The 17,522-nt window shown below is 32.4% G+C and overlaps 1 protein-coding gene across 4 annotated transcripts in view; it reads right to left on the minus strand.

Moving 5' to 3' along the window:
• PDS5B (PDS5 cohesin associated factor B) overlaps positions 1-17,522 on the minus strand; it is a 199,176-nt gene that overhangs the window by 67,958 nt on the left and 113,696 nt on the right. For all 4 annotated transcript variants that reach the window (XM_035003564.1, XM_035003565.1, XM_035003566.1 and 1 more), the window contains 6 exons: positions 16,151-16,232; positions 13,184-13,232; positions 10,833-10,972; positions 8,708-8,823; positions 2,793-2,898; positions 233-393 (listed from right to left, as the gene is read on the minus strand). In XM_035003564.1, the coding sequence (XP_034859455.1) occupies positions 233-393; positions 2,793-2,898; positions 8,708-8,823; positions 10,833-10,972; positions 13,184-13,232; positions 16,151-16,232 (654 nt within the window). The remainder of the gene's footprint in view (positions 1-232; positions 394-2,792; positions 2,899-8,707; positions 8,824-10,832; positions 10,973-13,183; positions 13,233-16,150; positions 16,233-17,522) is intronic.

Consider the following 17,522-nt stretch of genomic DNA (forward strand, 5'->3'; position numbering starts at 1 on the left):
AAAATCAATGCTTCAAAAAGAAATGCCATGTTTGCTCCACATTTTCATGAATCTTCTAAAATACCAATCAGGGCTATCTCCCCCAGGAAATGAGAATCTAAACTGAACGGTATAAACTTAAGATAACCTAGACATGATTTCCTCAAAACTTAAAAGATTCCAACAATTACATAAATCAAGAAACAGTAAATTATTTTTCCATTTTCTAGTATATTTATCAGAATAAACTTACGATCTGATATGTGGGAAATCCTCTTCAATTTTGCTTCCTGTGTTTTTAAAAATTTGGAGTGCAGCTTCTGCTACTTTTTCATCATCCATTTTCAGACAAGCCAGGAGAGATTCAAATGTTTCAGCAGAATGAAACGAGATGGGATGTGTAAATGAGAGTACCTTAAAAAAATGAGTCATAAAAATGATCTGTAAACCCTTTCCATCTTTATAATATAAATCCATACATACTGGAAATACTCTAATCAAATATAAAAATAATTATGCTAACAAGTACATGAGAGCACTGTAAATAAAGTTTAAAACTTAAATATGTAACAGATATGTTCTAGTGTAGAAGACTGCATGATCTAACAAAGTCATTTCTTTCAAAATTAAATTACTCAATTCTACTCAAAATAATTTAGATTTTAGTTAATGTTTGGGTTTTTTGGAGGAGGATGAGGAGAAAAGGAAAAAAAAGAGAATTTAACAAAATAGCTCTAGTCTTCTAAATAAAGGTCATTAGAAGAGACTAATAACATTTTTAGAAAAAAGTTATCTAGGAAAGAGGGTAAAACAACAGATCGTAAAAGCTACTGTAACATTTACAACTGTTACATTTATCAAATCACTGTACTAACATCAGAAGAAACAAAACAGAAAAAGTAAAACTTTTTAGTCCAAGCATACATTAAGAATTTAGATTAAAGTAGATTATGAAGAAGGAACAGAAAATGAAAATGGATGGGATTTTTAATAAATAGTCCTGATAAAATACACAGCTATTTGGAGAAAATCCAATTAGATCCTCCCCCACAATATATACTTCCAAAATAAATTCCAGATGGGTTATATTTCAGATTGAAAAACAAAAACAATAAAAATCTTCTGAACAGACAGGATTGTTAAGCTTAAAATAAACAACTGGAATCAAACATGGAATGTAAAAACAAGCAAGCAGTAGAAAAATACATTAAACATAATGCCATATTTGTAAGATTCAGAAACAAGCAAAATAAGTGATGTTACTTAGAGATACAAAGATGATAAAACTACAAGGACAGTAAGAGAATGAATAATAAACCCCAAACAACAGAACAATTCAAAACAATTATACCTGGGGGATGTGAATCACAGAAAAAAAAACTACTCAGGGAACTTCAACAGTATTGTTAATACTCTATTTGAGTTAGCATCCTATTTACTTTTCACTGTATTCACTTTATTACTATACTTTATAACACATATAATAGAATACATTTTATTTTTTATATATCAAATATGTCCTATAAAAAAGCAAGGAGAATAAAAAATCTCAATCAGTTAAAAAGAACAAAAAAATTGAGATGTCAGTAGAAAATGAACACAAGATTAAAAAGAGAGAGAGAGAGAGAAAATGAACACAGGGTAAAAATAATGAATTCACCATAGGGAAAACACTAATGATTGTACCTCACTGCAATAATTACACAAATTAAAACATTATTTTTACTTATCAGATTAGCAAATCTCTAAGATTTATAACATTCCATGTTTGTGAAGATAGGATAGGCACATTCATTCACTGTTGACAGAATTATAAATGGGTATAATTTTTCTGTAAAGGAGTTTTATTAAATTATATACATCCAAAAATTTTGAAAATCATTCTCTTTATATTCCAGCATTAAAAAAAAAAGACAACAGCAAGAGATCTTAGATGTATTTATCTTTGTAGTGACTATAAGAATAAAATTAGAAAAACCTAAATATCCAGGGAAATAGTTGGGAACTCCATGGCACTGCAAAAGTGGATTAATCACCATTTCAAAAAAATAATGTTTTTTATATTTTTACTACGAGCCAGACACTGTGCTCAAAAACTCATGTTCATGACTTAATTTAGTCCTCTGTGAGGTAAGTGCTATTATTATCTCCATTACAGATGAAGAACTGGAGGCAATGAACCTGCCCAAAAGCATCCATCTAATAAATAACAGCCAAAAACAATTTTTGACACTCTTAAAAAACCTTCTTAAAAAACACTGATAAAAATGTTTATAATAAGGGAAAATAGTCAAGATACAAAATTGTATATATTCAGTCTGATCTCAACTATGTAAGTGTGCATTTTTTTAAAATTAAAAGGAAAACAAAAGGAATGTTTGTGTGTGATAGGCTTATGTTTTCTTCTTTATAATTTTGTATTTTCTAAGTTGTCAATAACTAGTTGATATTTTTATAATAAGTAAAAGCCAGTAGTATATTTTAGCTAACAAAATAAAAGATAAAATGGAGTTTTACGAAGAATTTGGCTCCATGTTTGGTAGGGCTAGCACTTTCCTTGCTCACTAATGAAAACTCCAAATTATAATCAAGTAACAATACTAGGTAGGCTATATTATACAATTTAAACCTGAAAATATTTAGCTTACATGTTAGAGGAAATGTGCAATTTCTAAATTACCTAAAATGGTTGAGAAAATTTTACTTCAGTTTCTATAAAAACTTAAGCAAATCTCAAGAATAAAAAATATATACTATATATATGTTAAACAGTTATCTAATTAGGCACTTAATTTCACCATAAGCATATTTACCTTAAGCAGTTCAAGACCTGCCCTGATGGCTTGATCAGTTGGAACACCCTCATCTTCATCATCTGCTGTTCCATCTATTGATTTATTCACTTGCTTAATAAGAGCACTAAAGTATGACAAAAAAAAGTCATATTTTCAACTGTTCTTTATTACTAATGTCTATGAAAAATAATCATGAATATTTTCTATACAGACCACATCCATAAAAATTTGACAAAGCTGTTTCCCAAACATTACTGCAAAACAAAAAATTATAATAGGTATTTTAAGATACTTCTTTTCAAAAATAGTATTTTTCCTGTCCATTCAAAGGAAGGCCAAATGTTATTTGATTTGCTGTTTATTAATGCTACCTATATTTTTATTCTTGCATTTTCCATAGGAGAATTATGCCCAAACACATGAATAAGTGTTTTCCAATTATCTGAAATTCATTATTGAGTAAATAGAACAATGTATACTAAAATAAGGATAAATGACAACATTAAGCACTTTCAAAATATTTACCAAATTATTACTATGTGTCAGGCACTGTTCTAAGAGCCAGAAACACACAGGCCTGTTCCTGAAAGGTGTAAAAATAACTAGATGACAGACATATAATAAAACTTCAATAGAAATTAGAATAGATTTACAAAAAAAAAACTGCTCTGAAATTTTCTTCTGAAAACAAGCATAGGTTATTTTAAAATAAACATTTATAAAATGCAATACTGTCTAATCATTCACACTTTTAGGTATTTGTTCTTTTTATAAAAAATAAATAACATACACTACAGTTAGAGTAGTAAAAACTATTAAAAAATACTAGTTCAGTGAGGTGATACCAACAAAACACAAAAAAATCAATTGTGCTTTTCAGTATCAGCCAAAACCACCTAAAAAATACAGAGAGGAGAAAAATCTATTCACAATAAGTTAAAATATATAAAATAAGTTTTACATGCACAGAGTCTATGTGTAAACTCCAGAATTATATGAAGGGGAACACAGAGATTTGAATAAGTCAAGACAAGTAATGACATTTTTTCACTAAATCTCCAAATGTTATCAGGGGAACACAACTTGGTATGGGACAGGATTCAACAGATGCATTCTATGGCTCAACTGGAAAAATCAATTAACATTTGGGAACAGCCAATTAATTTTAGGGAGAGGGGGAAGGATGAAAGAACTTTCTCAACAAGATAAAAATGTTTCATTAACACCTCAAAAGACAAATGAACCAAGGTGAAAATTCAGTAAGAGTCCAAATCATACAATAATTTATAATAAGGAAACACTACAAATTGGGAAGGAAAGAATTTTTCAGTCAATGGAGTTGATATAACTAGCTATGTTTTTTTTTTTAAAAGGATGAATATCTACTTCCACCTTACACTAAAATGAATTCCAGACCAACTAAAGATTTAAGTAGAAAAACATAACTACCTAGTATGAAAAGAAAGGCAGAAAAATCATAAAGGAAACAACTGATAGATTATATAGTATTTATTATAAATTACACAAATTTAAAAGGCAATCAAACTAGATTAATAGCCTATTTTATAAAGCATTCTTTTTTTGAGGTATTCAATCTTTTTTTTTTTATTATGTTATGTTAGTCACCATACAGTACATCATTAGTTTTTGATGTAGTGTTCCATGATTGTTTTGCGTATAACACCCAGGGCTCCAAGCAACACGTGCCCTCCTTAATACCCATCACTGGGCTAACCCATCCCCCACTCCCCTCCCCTCTAAAACCCTCAGTTTGTTTTTCAGAGTCCATAGCATCACATGGTTCGTCTCCCCCACTGATTTCTCCCCCTTCATTTTTCCTTTCCTTCTAATGTCCTCCATGCTATTCCTTATGTTCCACAAATAAGTGAAACCATATGATAATTGTCTTCCTCTGTTTGACTTATATCACTTGGCATAATCTCCTCCAGTCCCATCCATGTTGATGCAAAAGTTGGATATTCATCCTTTCTGATGGCTGAGTAATATTCCATTGTATATATGGACCACATCTTCTTTATCCATTCATCTACTGAAGGGCATCTCAGCTCTTTCCACAGTTTGGCTATTGTGGACATTGCTGCTATGAACATTGGGGTGCATATGGCCCTTCTTTTCACTACATCTGTATCTTTGGGGTAAATACCCAGTAGTGTTAATTCCTGGGTCATAGGGTAGCTCTATTTTTAATTTTCTGAGGCACCTCCACACTGTTTTCCAAAGTGGCTGTACCAACTTGCATTCCCACCAACAGTGTAAGAGGGTTCCCCTTTCTCCACAACCTCTCCAACATTTGCTGTTTCTTGCCTTGTCAATTTTTGCCATTCTAACTGGTGTAAGGTGGTATCTCAGTGTGCTTTTGATTTGAATTTCACCGATGGCTAATGATGATGAACACTTTTTCATGTGTCTGTTAGCCATTTGTATGTCTTCTTTGGAGAAGCATCTGTTCATGTGTTCTGCCCATTTCTTGACTGGATTACTTGTTTTTTGGGTGTTGAGTTTGAGAAGTTCTTTATAGATCTTGGATATCAGCCCTTTGTCTGTAGTGTCATTTGCAAATATCTTCTCCCATTCTGTGGGTTGCCTCTTTGTTTTGTTGACTGTTTCCTTTGCTGTGCAGAAGCTTTTTATCTTGATGAAGTCCCAACAGTTCATTTTCTTTTTTGTTTCCTTGCCTTTAAGACATGTCTTGAAAGACGTTGCTGTGGCCAATGTCGAAGAGGTTACTGCCTATCTTCACCTCTAGGATTTTGATGGATTCTTGTCTCACATTGAAGTCTTTCATCCATTTTGAGTTTATCTTTGTGTATGGTGTATGAGAATGGTCGAGTTTCATTCTTCTGTATATAGCTGTCCAATTTTCCCAGCACCATTTATTGAAGAGACTGTCTTTTTAACATTGCTTATTTTTTCCTGCTTTGTTGATTATTTGACCATAGAGTTGAGGGTTCGTATCTGGGCTCTCTATTCTGTTCCACTGGTCTATGTGTCTGTTTTTGTGCCAATACCATGCTGCCTTGGCGATCACTGCTTTGTAATATAGCTTGAAATCAGGCAATGTGATGCCCCCGGTTTTGTTTTTCTTTTTCAACATTTCCTTGGCTATTCGGGGTCTTTTCAATTGATTCCATACAAATTTTAGGATTGTTTGTTCCAGCACTTTGAAAAATGCTGTTAATATTTTGATCGGGATGGCACTGAAAGTATAGACTGCTCTGGGCAGCATAGACATTTTAAAACAATATCTATTCTTCCGATCCATGAACATGGAATGCATTCTTTTTTTTTTTAAAGATGTATTTATTTATTTGTCAGGGGGGCAAGCACACACAAGCAGGGGAAGCAGCAAGCAGAGTGAGAAGCAGGCTCCCCACTGAGCAAGGAGCACAATGTGGGATTTGATCCCAGGACCCTGGGATAGTGACCTTTGCCAAAGGCAGATGCTTAACCGACTGAGCCACCCAGGCATCTATTTCATAAACCATTCTTACAATCAATAAAAAAAAAAGACAATTCCTCCAAGCCCCTCACAGAAAAGTGTTTTAAAATGCAATTAACCAAGAAATATATGGGGAAGAAAAATGTTCAATTTTATTAGTGACACTTTTTTTTTTTTTTTTAAGAGTATCAACATTTACCTATGAAATGGCAAGGACTGAAAAAGTTAATAACCACTATCAGGAGAGTTAGGTGAATTGGACACTCAGCGACTACTGGTGCAAGGGACTAAGTGTGGAATATTTCTGGAGACCTATTAGATAGTGTGGTGGTTAACCAAGAAGGCTCTGGAGCCAGACTTCCTGGGTTTCAATGCCATTCATCACTTCCTAGCAGTGGGGAAGTTAATTAACATCTGTGTAACTCACTGTTCCTTAACTGTAAATCGGGAATAATATTTCTTGTCTCACATGGTTAAGAGGTAAATAAGTAAACATGTAAAACATTTGGACTCATCCCAGACATTTAGAAGGGCTAATTGCTACTACTTGTTACTGTTATTTATATTTTGACTTATCTTCTGTATCACTACAAACTACTGAAAATAAAGCCAAAGACCTCAGTTTGACTGTTCATAGTACACATTGTGAAAACTTTCTCCACCTTAACTTTCAAAACACTACAATAACCTGGTGTTCTTACACTCCTGTAGTTTTTCTACTGTTGAAAAACAAAATTCCAAGGTTCTGTCCATGATCTTTTAATCTTTTTACTTCTTTCTACACAATCTCATGTACACGGAACAAATCCATTCTCACAGTTTCACATTAAGCTCAATTTGCCTTGATTTTTTAATTGTTTGTCATGTCCAAATAAGAACCACATCAGTTCCCTTAATTCCTTTCAAAGTATTGCTATGTGCTTCATCACTTGGACTTGAGCTCTTATACTTCTGACTCCTCATCAACTTTATTCCCCATTTCCAGTAAGATGACCCATCTATTAAAACCTTCCTCAAACATAATCTTCCCTTTCCATCCCACTACCAGCATCCATAGACAATTTGTAACACCTTAACAGTCTATCCATTCTACTTCCCTCCTCCCATCCATCATTAAGCATCCATTGTTCTCAACAGACTTAAAACGGTAAAAGCTCTAAAGTTAGACCTTAAATGCTTTCCACAATCTGATCCCAACTATTTTTTTTAGCATTATCTCATAACACTTTTATACCTTTCCATGGCAATCATTTTCTAAATATCTTTGTCCTTTCCTGTTCAGTTAGCTGGTTCATATTAATCTCAGTGCCTAGAATATTCATTCTCCCAACTCTGTAAGAACAAAATCTTACCCATTCTTCCTCTTAGGTCAAATACTACTTTAGATAAATCCTCTTTCAGTCCTCTGAACACTATCTGCATTAATTTTATGAAACTATAATATAATCTCCTGATTAAAACTCCTTATGCATTACCAGAGGGTTAATGAAAAGCAAAAAAATATGCTTTGCCAATACCTAACTAGCATTGTCTTGAATAAAGCATGGGATTATTTAATGACTGAATTTCAGACTGATTCAGTGTCTTCCTTGTACTAATACAGAGGGTTCTGATTTTTTGTTTTATATTGTTTTTCAAACCTTAGAGTCCTTCTTCAAATGAAAACTGATGCAGTAGGAGTCCAAAGTGACTGCTGAGTATCGAAAACAGGGTCTCCCTACTCTGCAGGGGATCGCAGGCCAAAAGCTCCACCCTCTACCCTCCCAAACAAAACAAATCCCCAAAAAGGGTCCATTGGTACAGGATATTATTATTTAGATTCTAATGTATCTCTAAAAGATATTACTGATAACCAGTAAACCAGAATGTTATATATATACATTCTGTAAGCACTTTATTTTTTCAACCAGTCGAAACACTTTAGGAAAACGTTTAAAAAAAAAAAAAAAAAAGAACATTTTACATAAGGGAATACAGCCATAAAAAGAAAGTATTTTCCACAGTCAGGTGATATCAAACACTTTCAGTTCTCAAATACCTGTGAAAATGCATCATATGCTGCTTTACAACATACTCACCTAATTTTCTTTTCCTGAGAGTATAATTACAAATTGTTTGTATTACCTAACCTATGCAAACTAAAAAAGAGGAATTCCTGATATACTGGTAACAGATAGAAACTAGGCTTAAATTGACATTTTCTCATTCAAATGAAGTAATACTTAAAATTAAAATAAATAACAAGAAAAATTAAATATACAAAGATATATAGATGAGTGTGTACATATACATACACACATATACATATATACGAACAGATATACGTACAGATATAAATAGATGAGTATATAGCCATTTCACATCTACAAAAATCTGACAGGTTAAGTGCCTTGTGTATAGCAGGTACTCAAAAGCAACTGACTGAAGCATGAATGAATAGTAATGAAAACTTAATATTTTTATATAAAAATACCTGATAGATTCAGTATCTATGTGCACAGGTGCTATCCTCTCCAAGAGAAACTTGATCATCTCCAGGAAAGGATTTGTAGGCTGTTTGGGGTTGCCCAACTTCTTAGTTATTTCACGCTGTAAGGCAGATATTTTTAACTATTACAAAAATATGTTTAAAAAATTACATCATATTAAAATATTAAGAATCTAAAATAATTAAAACCATGTAATACTGGTGTTGGAATAAACAAATCAAGAGAATTGAAGGAGTCCAGAAAAACAAACTAAATTAAAAATTTTGCATAAGGTAACATTTCAACTAACGAGAAAAAAAGATGGATTATTCAATATACTGTGTGTTGAAATAACTGAACAGACATTTTGAATAAAAACAGATCCCTATCTCATACCTTATGCCACAAACATTACAAAAAGATAGAAACAAATACAAAAGAATAAAACCAGGTTCAGTGGAGACACAAACTTCAGAGAATAAAATTATCAGGGAAGCTTTTTAAAACAACAGATTCCTGGACCTCACTGTGAAGAATTAGTCAATCTGGGGTGGAGCCAAGAATCTTTTTTTTTTTTTTTAAAGCCTCTTGGAAGATGCATGGGCAACAGATTGAGAAATATTGACATGAGTAAATATTTTCATTGACTTGCAACAGAATGGAGTTTTGTAAGCAGGACATAAAATGCAAAAACCTTGAAGAGTCTGCTGATAGACTCAGCTACATAAAAATAAAACTATGGTATGTAAAGGACATCATAAACAAAATCAAAGGGCAACCTACAATGAGAGAAAATTATCTGCAACTTAATTAACATACATGACTAACAAATCAATAAAACAAATGTCATTCCAGAAAAATAGGCAAAGATTAAAAACACACAATTTACAAAAAAAAATATATAAATGGCTAATATGCCCAAGAAGAAAAAATCATCAGATGATTAGCAAACAAGAATACAAATCCTACCAAAATAATTATGTTTTTCTTGGAGTTCTGCTTCTTTCCAATAATGATAGAAGCCAATACTGAATCTATACTAAAGAAATAATCAAGACTGTGAAAAATTATTTGGCTATAAAGATACTAAAGTGTTCTTTAAATAAAAACTGGGAAAAAATCTAAATGTGTAACACAAGTGGACTGTTCAATAATTATGGTACATATATTCAATGGTATCCTAAACTGCTATTAATACTATAAAAGACTAATAAAAATAAGTAAAATGAACAATGCTGTATGTATATGATCTTATTTTGGAAGATATACACCATAATATTAACAGTAATTGTCTCTATAAAGGGGTTATAGTTTATTGTCATTTTTGTGATATTTTACATAATGAATATAAATTTCACATAATGAATACAAAATTCACATAAATGAAGACAAATTATTTTATTAAACATGTCAAAATTTTACATAATGAATATATGTGTTATTTTACATAATGAATATACATTCTACATAATGAACATACATTATTTCCTTAAAGGAGTCAAAAAAGGTTTGGGGCTTCTTCAAACATTAGCTCTTTTTGTTTTTGTTTTGTTTTGTTTTTTTATGAGAGAGAGAATCTTAAGCAGACTCCACACCCAGCATGGAGCGCATCGTGGGGGGCTCGATCTCAACCCTGAGATCGTGACCTGAGCCAAAATCAAGAGTCTGACACTTAACCAACTGAAACACCCAGGTGCCCCAAACATTAGCTCTTTTTATTTTTATTATTTATTTATTTTTTAAAAGATTTTATCTATCTATTTGAGAGAGAGAATGAGACAGAGAGAGAGAGCATGAGATGGGGGAGGATCAGAGGGAGAAGCAGACTCCCTGCTGAGCAGGGAGCCTGATATGGGACTCGATCCCGGGACTCCAGAATCATGACCTGAGCCGAAGGCAGTCGCTTAACCAACTGAGCCACCCAGGCGCCCATTTTTATTTTTTTTTTAAAGATTTTATTTATTTATTTGTCAGAGAGAGAGAGCATGAGCGGAAGAGGGGCAGAGGGAGAAGCGGGCTCCCTACAGGACTCAATCCCAGGACCCTGGGATCATGATCTGAGCCAAAGGCAGACGCTTAACCAAATGAGCCACCCAGGCATCCCAACTCTTTTTAAATGTCTCTCCTTACCACACAGCCTTCAGCCTGCTTGCAGGAGCATGTTGGACTAACAAGTACTTCTAACTGTTTTCTTATTTTCTCATCATCTTCCAACACCTGTGTGAACTTCTTCATGAAATCCTGAGCCTTACCAGGATCTGGCAAATTTCCTTAAATAAATTAAAATTCAGTAAAAATACCATTTTAGAAATTTCTCAAAATAATAAAAGATCAACATTTTTCAGTCTTTTTATTACTTTGATTAATAATCCTAATTTACAAATTCAGTTTAGTTTAATTAGAAGTTGTGGAACAACTTCAATACTCAATTTTCACAAAATTCTGCTTTCTAGAAATATGAAACAAAATCACTGCGAAGGAACATCTTTGTAGGAAAAGATTGAACTGGCTATTTCTAAATAACCCCTTATAATATTTAAGGGCACTAAATATCAACCTGAATGATACCAATTTATTACTGTCTCCTTGAGCTTGTTATGTACATTGTTCTCTTGTAACTTCCAACAAGAGATCAGTAAGTTTTACCTTTAAGAAACTATTTTCCTGTATTGCATTAATTTGTTAAACCATCCAGAGATAATTCCTATACACATGCTATCATTCAATAAAACATGCTGAGCAAAATGTTTCAGGTGTTACTGTCGGATATGTCATTATTGCATGAGAAAGGATAAATCCCCGTAGAATCAAAGATGATTTCTATACCACTCTCCTAATATACTGATGTATCAAAACACTTATGAAAGCTAGTAAAATGTTGATCCCAGTGTCTTCTGGGGGGGAGGGAGGCTACTCACAACTGTTATAGAGGACCAGACTAGGATACTTCCAATAACAGAAATTATAATATAGAACTATGGACTATAATAAAAATTGTAGAAACTCAACTAAATCTTAAAATATAAATGCAGTAAGTGCAGTCTTCAAGTTCATATACAACTTTGAAATTCCATTTTAAGTCTTAGCTAGATCACTGAGGATAATAAGAACAAAGTGTTCCTATTATAAATACTTGACTATATGATCTTTTCATGTTTCTATAACACAAAAAATCTACTGTACTGTCTTCAAATAATTTTGGAAGATGTCACTTTACAGCCCCTCCATAATGTATAGGCATCATACTAAAGGCTACAATAAGGTCTACTATTCAAGAAACAAACAGAATTGGGGGGGGGGGGAGTGGGAGGAAGAGAGAGAGAGGGAGAAGGGAGGGAGGAAACAAATTAAAAAACTCTTTAATTCAGCATTCTACAAACGTACTTGACCATGAAACCCTTTTTTCTAACAATACTATTAGCACCTATACAGGATACTAGCATTCCTCAGAACAGAATTTGGGAAAACAGACAGGGGTAAAAAAATAGAAAAAATATAGATGACCTCCTTTAAGAGAGAGTATCCACAGCCAAACAGCAAGGAGATAGTTATTAAAAAGCAACAGCAGAAAATTACTTGCTTTAAGTTATCTAAAGAAATTGAAAACTAATTTATGTTTAACTGCCCAAGACTAAAAGATATTTTGGTCCTAAAGCCTTACTCAGGCTAAAACTCCTATCACTTAGTCTAAAACTCCCGTTAATTCAGTTACTGTTCTCTTCAGTATTTGAGCATTACTTCCATACACATCTTGGAATATTTGTTAACATCTCAGAAATTCATCTAAGATAGATCTCTTCACTATTCCCAAGTGGAAGCTCAGCAGAAATGTTCCTCCAGGTGTTCCTGATATTCCCTTTGTCCATGTGCTACACTATACACAGTGATCTCTGAAGCAGGAGGAAAAGCAAATGCCCTACAAAAACAGCTACTTTATCCATTCCCTGCACTGAACAAAAGAGATGTGCTACAAAATCCTTTTGTATTTACTGTCAAATGCAATTAAATAACATTTTATTTGAAATCCCTGGAAAGCAAAAAAGCAAATTAGTATTTTTTTTTTCAAAGAAGCTCTTTTGTAATTATTATGTATACACTTTACTCTAAATTTTGGCTTAGAATGAAATTAGCTTCAAATAGAGTCACATTAGAGCAAGCACAGATTCAGTTTTCACAGTAAGCTTATGCAACAGTTTGAATGAATTCCCAAAAATAAATTTATGTAATAAATCCTTTCTCCAGTTCTTGCTCATACCAACACAAAAAGAAAAAGAAAAATTCTGTGTAGCAAAGTAAATGAAAATTAAAAAAAAAGAAGAAAAGCTGAAGCTGTTGAAAAAAAAAATCAATCAGAAACACTTTATACTCTTTTCCTATATTATCATAGCCTAAAATGAAACTCCATGAAACACTTTAAATTATCAAAAAGAAATATTTCAATTAAACCTTAAACTCTACATGTAATATTTGAAATAACTTACTTGTAATAACCATCACTTTTGAAAATATGGCCTTGACACTGGCGTCTGTCTGTAAATCACACACAAAAAAAGCAAAATTAACATTTCCTAACAATAATCTTCGTTATACCCTTCAGAAAATTAGATAAGCAAAACCTACTAATGCTTCAGGCCCACGCCCTGACCACCACAACTGTGAGCTCCCTCTTCAGTTACGTTTAAACTCCATGAAGTGAATGAAAGGTGAATGTTCTACTGTTGTCATCTCTCCCCCCTCACCCTGTTTTGTCATCCTCTAAACAAAAGGAGACTACTACACCAACCTTTTGAAACAGGGAGATATTTTGTTTTCTCTAGCAATGAAACAGGGCAACTAAGTGTAAAAAAGGAACAAAATAACCTGGTTTTCAAGTTTGAAGCTTATCTCAAACAAAAAGTTCACAAGTATATAATTCTGAATGACCTGAGGTGTTCCTAAAATTTTTAAGCCTGAGGATTATAAGGCATAGTCATGGAGCTTACGGGGAAGACACTGGATAAAGACAATTTTAAGAAGATGCCACTGACATGTACAAAAGATTTTTACAGGAGTGCTACTTACTTGCTGTATCAACATAGTATTATTTCAGTGAATGAATGTGTTCACCACATTGTACCCCATGTAAAGTCACATGTACAAAAGATGTTTCTAAGAGTGCTAGTTATCCACTGCACCAAGTTAGTGTTATTTCTTTAAAAAAAGATGTCTTTGAGCAACTCTATATAATACACTGAACTAGAAAAACATTGGCGTGAAGGCAACAAATCAAATAAATACACAAATAAACCATCCCTATTCACAAGGAGCTTCCTAAGAGGAAGCAAGAGACAAAACATAAAATACAAGAGTTAATTCCCAAATATTTGGAATTTAAAGTATTTGAATGTATCTGTCTAGAATCATGTAAGATATCTGTTGTTTAATTTGGGGAGAAACAGGTATTGCTGGGCTGTGAAGAAGTTGATCCACATGAAAAAGAAACAGCAGCAACAAGAGTACAATACTGGAAATAATGTCACTTTGAGTGACACTGAGTAAACGAATTTAGTTAAATAAAGTAGAAGGGCTACAGTGCTGAACTAAATAAGAATATTTATCAGACTGAATAATGAAGAAGGCAAAGAAACATTCACTGATTAATAAGTATGTAAGAGTCTTCCTAGTAAAATAGGAAGAAATATAAACACCCAAAGGATAAACACAGCTTTGCATTTTTTCTACCTTTAACTCTATAATGTCTACTGTATTTCTTGGTATAAAATGAATACTAAGTAATAAGAGACTATTACTTCTCCTTTCACTAGAATTCCACTTTGGGCTACCATCTTCTTCCATTTGATTTCTGCATCAACCTCCCATCACATTAATGAGAATTCCCTCTTTAACCTGGACAACTCAGTAATTATTTTGAATTTCCTCTTTAGCTTGGACAACTCAGTAATTATTTTAAGACAATTTAAAGGAAAATTCCACAAAGTAGAAGACATTAAAACATTTTAATTGAATTATGACTGTATTTTGTTATTTCACATGAGAATGAAGTCATGAGACCCTCCCAAGTTGCTATCAACAGGCAAGGGGAAGAAGTTCCCACTAAATAAATTTTAAAGGGACAGTGAGAGTCAAAAACAAAGTTATTTTTTATTAGTCTCACACATCATGCTGTTCAACATATGATCTGCACACTTAACATACTACTCTACTGCTATTATATGACTTCAATAATGCCTAAAATCAGGAATAATTTTATATACATGCATATAAAAACATCTGGTATTTTTAATTAACACCTTTGCAACTCTGACTAAAAGGAAGTAAATTAATACAGCTCTAGGTAGCAAACAGGAGCACTTTCTCCAGAGCTTAACTGAAATACACTAACTTACTGCATTCCAACACTGACTGAAAATACATGTTTATTGGCTGAAGCACACTAACTTAATTGGGAGTTTTCCAATTTTGTTCCTTGGCAGACAAAGTACTGAAACAGCAGAATCACTACAATTAGTTTTAAGTCATCTATTATAAGAAAAAACTTATTCTAGCAGGTTCAATAATTACAGGTTTCAATAAACCATAAACAAAGAGGTTACTATTCGCCTCCCCTTACATGAAACAACTCCTCTCTACTGACCTCTGTTCTATGAGCATGCAGTGTATGTATGTTTTGTTTTGTTTTGTTTTTTGGAGGGGGGGTTTAGGGGACTGGGGGGGTTCCACTAAGGACTGAAAAGAAATTAAAAATAACAGTATATTGTTATTTTTGTGTGTTATATATTTCCTTGGATGCAATTTAAAATGGCCACACATACTGCTTTTTTGATGAATTATAACTTTTATAGGCCTATATACAACATTCTCAAACAACATTCTAGGGAAAAAGAACAGCCAGAATCATTCTAAAAGTCTAAAAAATAAAATATGATTCATCAACTGGATGAATACCACCATTAACTTATAATTATGAAAACCAAGTAGTACATTAAGATTACTGTAATATTAATTGTAAGTAAAAATATAAAGATATGTAATTAAAATTACATGACATTAAAATTTTCTAAAACCAAAAGACTATACAATGGGAGCATTTTAGTGTGGCAAGATAAAGTGCAATTTTACTCTATTTTCTGTGCTTTCAAAGATATGGAGTCATTTCCTGGTTTTTTTAAAGCCACAAAAAAACTTTAATTCTGAATGCAAAGAAATACATTCTCTTTCCTGTTGGGTATCACTTTTTATATAGTAAATGTAAACTTTAAATTTTTCTATGCAATAAGTTTCTTAAAGATTTCATTGTTCTAAATTAGAGATCATAATTTCTGGAGTAGAACAGTTCCACACAGAAACAGCTGTTCAACACCACTGTAGCAGTGGTAAGGAGTAACTAAAATACATGCGTTTTACAAAACTTATCATCAAAGGAAAATTTTTCATTAAATTTAACTTACTTTGGGTTGCTTAATTAAGTCAAGCAAATCCTTCACTTGATGCCGGAGCAGATTTTGACATTTCCACATTTCATTCAGTGCTCTGCAAAACACAAACACATAAATTTAAATAACAAAACAATAAAAATCCTTCCAGAATATTCCAAATATATTGGTTTTTTTTTTTAAGGTCAAATTAAAAAAAGAGATGACAGAGATGAGGTAAAATTCACAGAACTAAGCAACTGATGATGTATGGAGCAAAAGGGAAGAGGTATGAACATGTGAAGGGATATCTGTATCAAAAGAAAGTAAGTGGTTGTGTTTTGTTTTATATAAAAATAGGGAAGAGCTATCATTACCTGCAATATGTGTGTAAACTAGGATATAGGAATTACCTACAGAGATAATAAACTTGAGAAACAAAGGAATCTTTGATGGAGTAAGGTCCTGCAGTGGGCAGGATGAAAAGGAATCAAAGCCACAAACAGAAGAGTTCTAGTGCTGAGAGAATGGGGTATACTTTTTCCTAAAACAGAAATATTTATATTGTAACTTTATATATTACATGTTTATGTATATTATTATAAAAATGTAGACTATGTACTTATAGGTAAATATACAAAGTTAGTCATTATAATAAGATTAAAATGTATAAACCAAACTGATGTAAAAAAAAAAAAAAGCTCTCACTTGTTTTATTTAATCCTCAAATTCTGTTTAGAGGTAGAATCTATGTGTTTAGATTTTTTTAAAGAACTATTTATTTATTTATTTATTTGAGAGAGAGAGAGAGAAAAAGAGAGCACACATGTGATTTGGGGAAGGAGAGAGAAGCTCAAGGAGACTCCCCACCCAGTGCAGAGCCCAAGAGGGGGCTTGATCTCACAACCCTAAGATCATGACCTGAGCCAAAACCAAGAGTCAGAATCCCAACCAACTGAGTCACCTAGGCACCCCTATGTGTTTAGATTTTTAAGTACTCACTGAGGCCTACAGTCTGAAGTATAGCTGTTACAGTTAACTAAATAAAACATTTATTATTACCTATAATATATAACATATATTCTATATACTCCATATAAAATATATAAATATATTTATACTACATAAATTTGACATGTATTTATATCCTATCTATATTTACTAGGTTATATAAATATGTGTATTTACATATTACTATATGTAAGTGAATATTATTTTTATATGGCAAAATTTTTGATGTCCTCTTAATATTTTTGTTTTCAGACAGAAATTGAAATCTAAAATTATACACATACTCAAGAAAATATGCAGAAATCATGAGAAGTTAATGTTACTGAAATATTAATTTACAGAATTCAGAACCACACATATTTTAATATTCGAAGAGGAAATTTTCCAAAACCAAATA

The sequence above is a fragment of the Mirounga leonina genome, unplaced genomic scaffold (genome assembly GCF_011800145.1).
Source record: "Mirounga leonina isolate KUSES-001 unplaced genomic scaffold, KU_Mleo_1.0 Mir_127, whole genome shotgun sequence".
In the NCBI taxonomy this organism is placed as follows: domain Eukaryota; kingdom Metazoa; phylum Chordata; class Mammalia; order Carnivora; family Phocidae; genus Mirounga; species Mirounga leonina.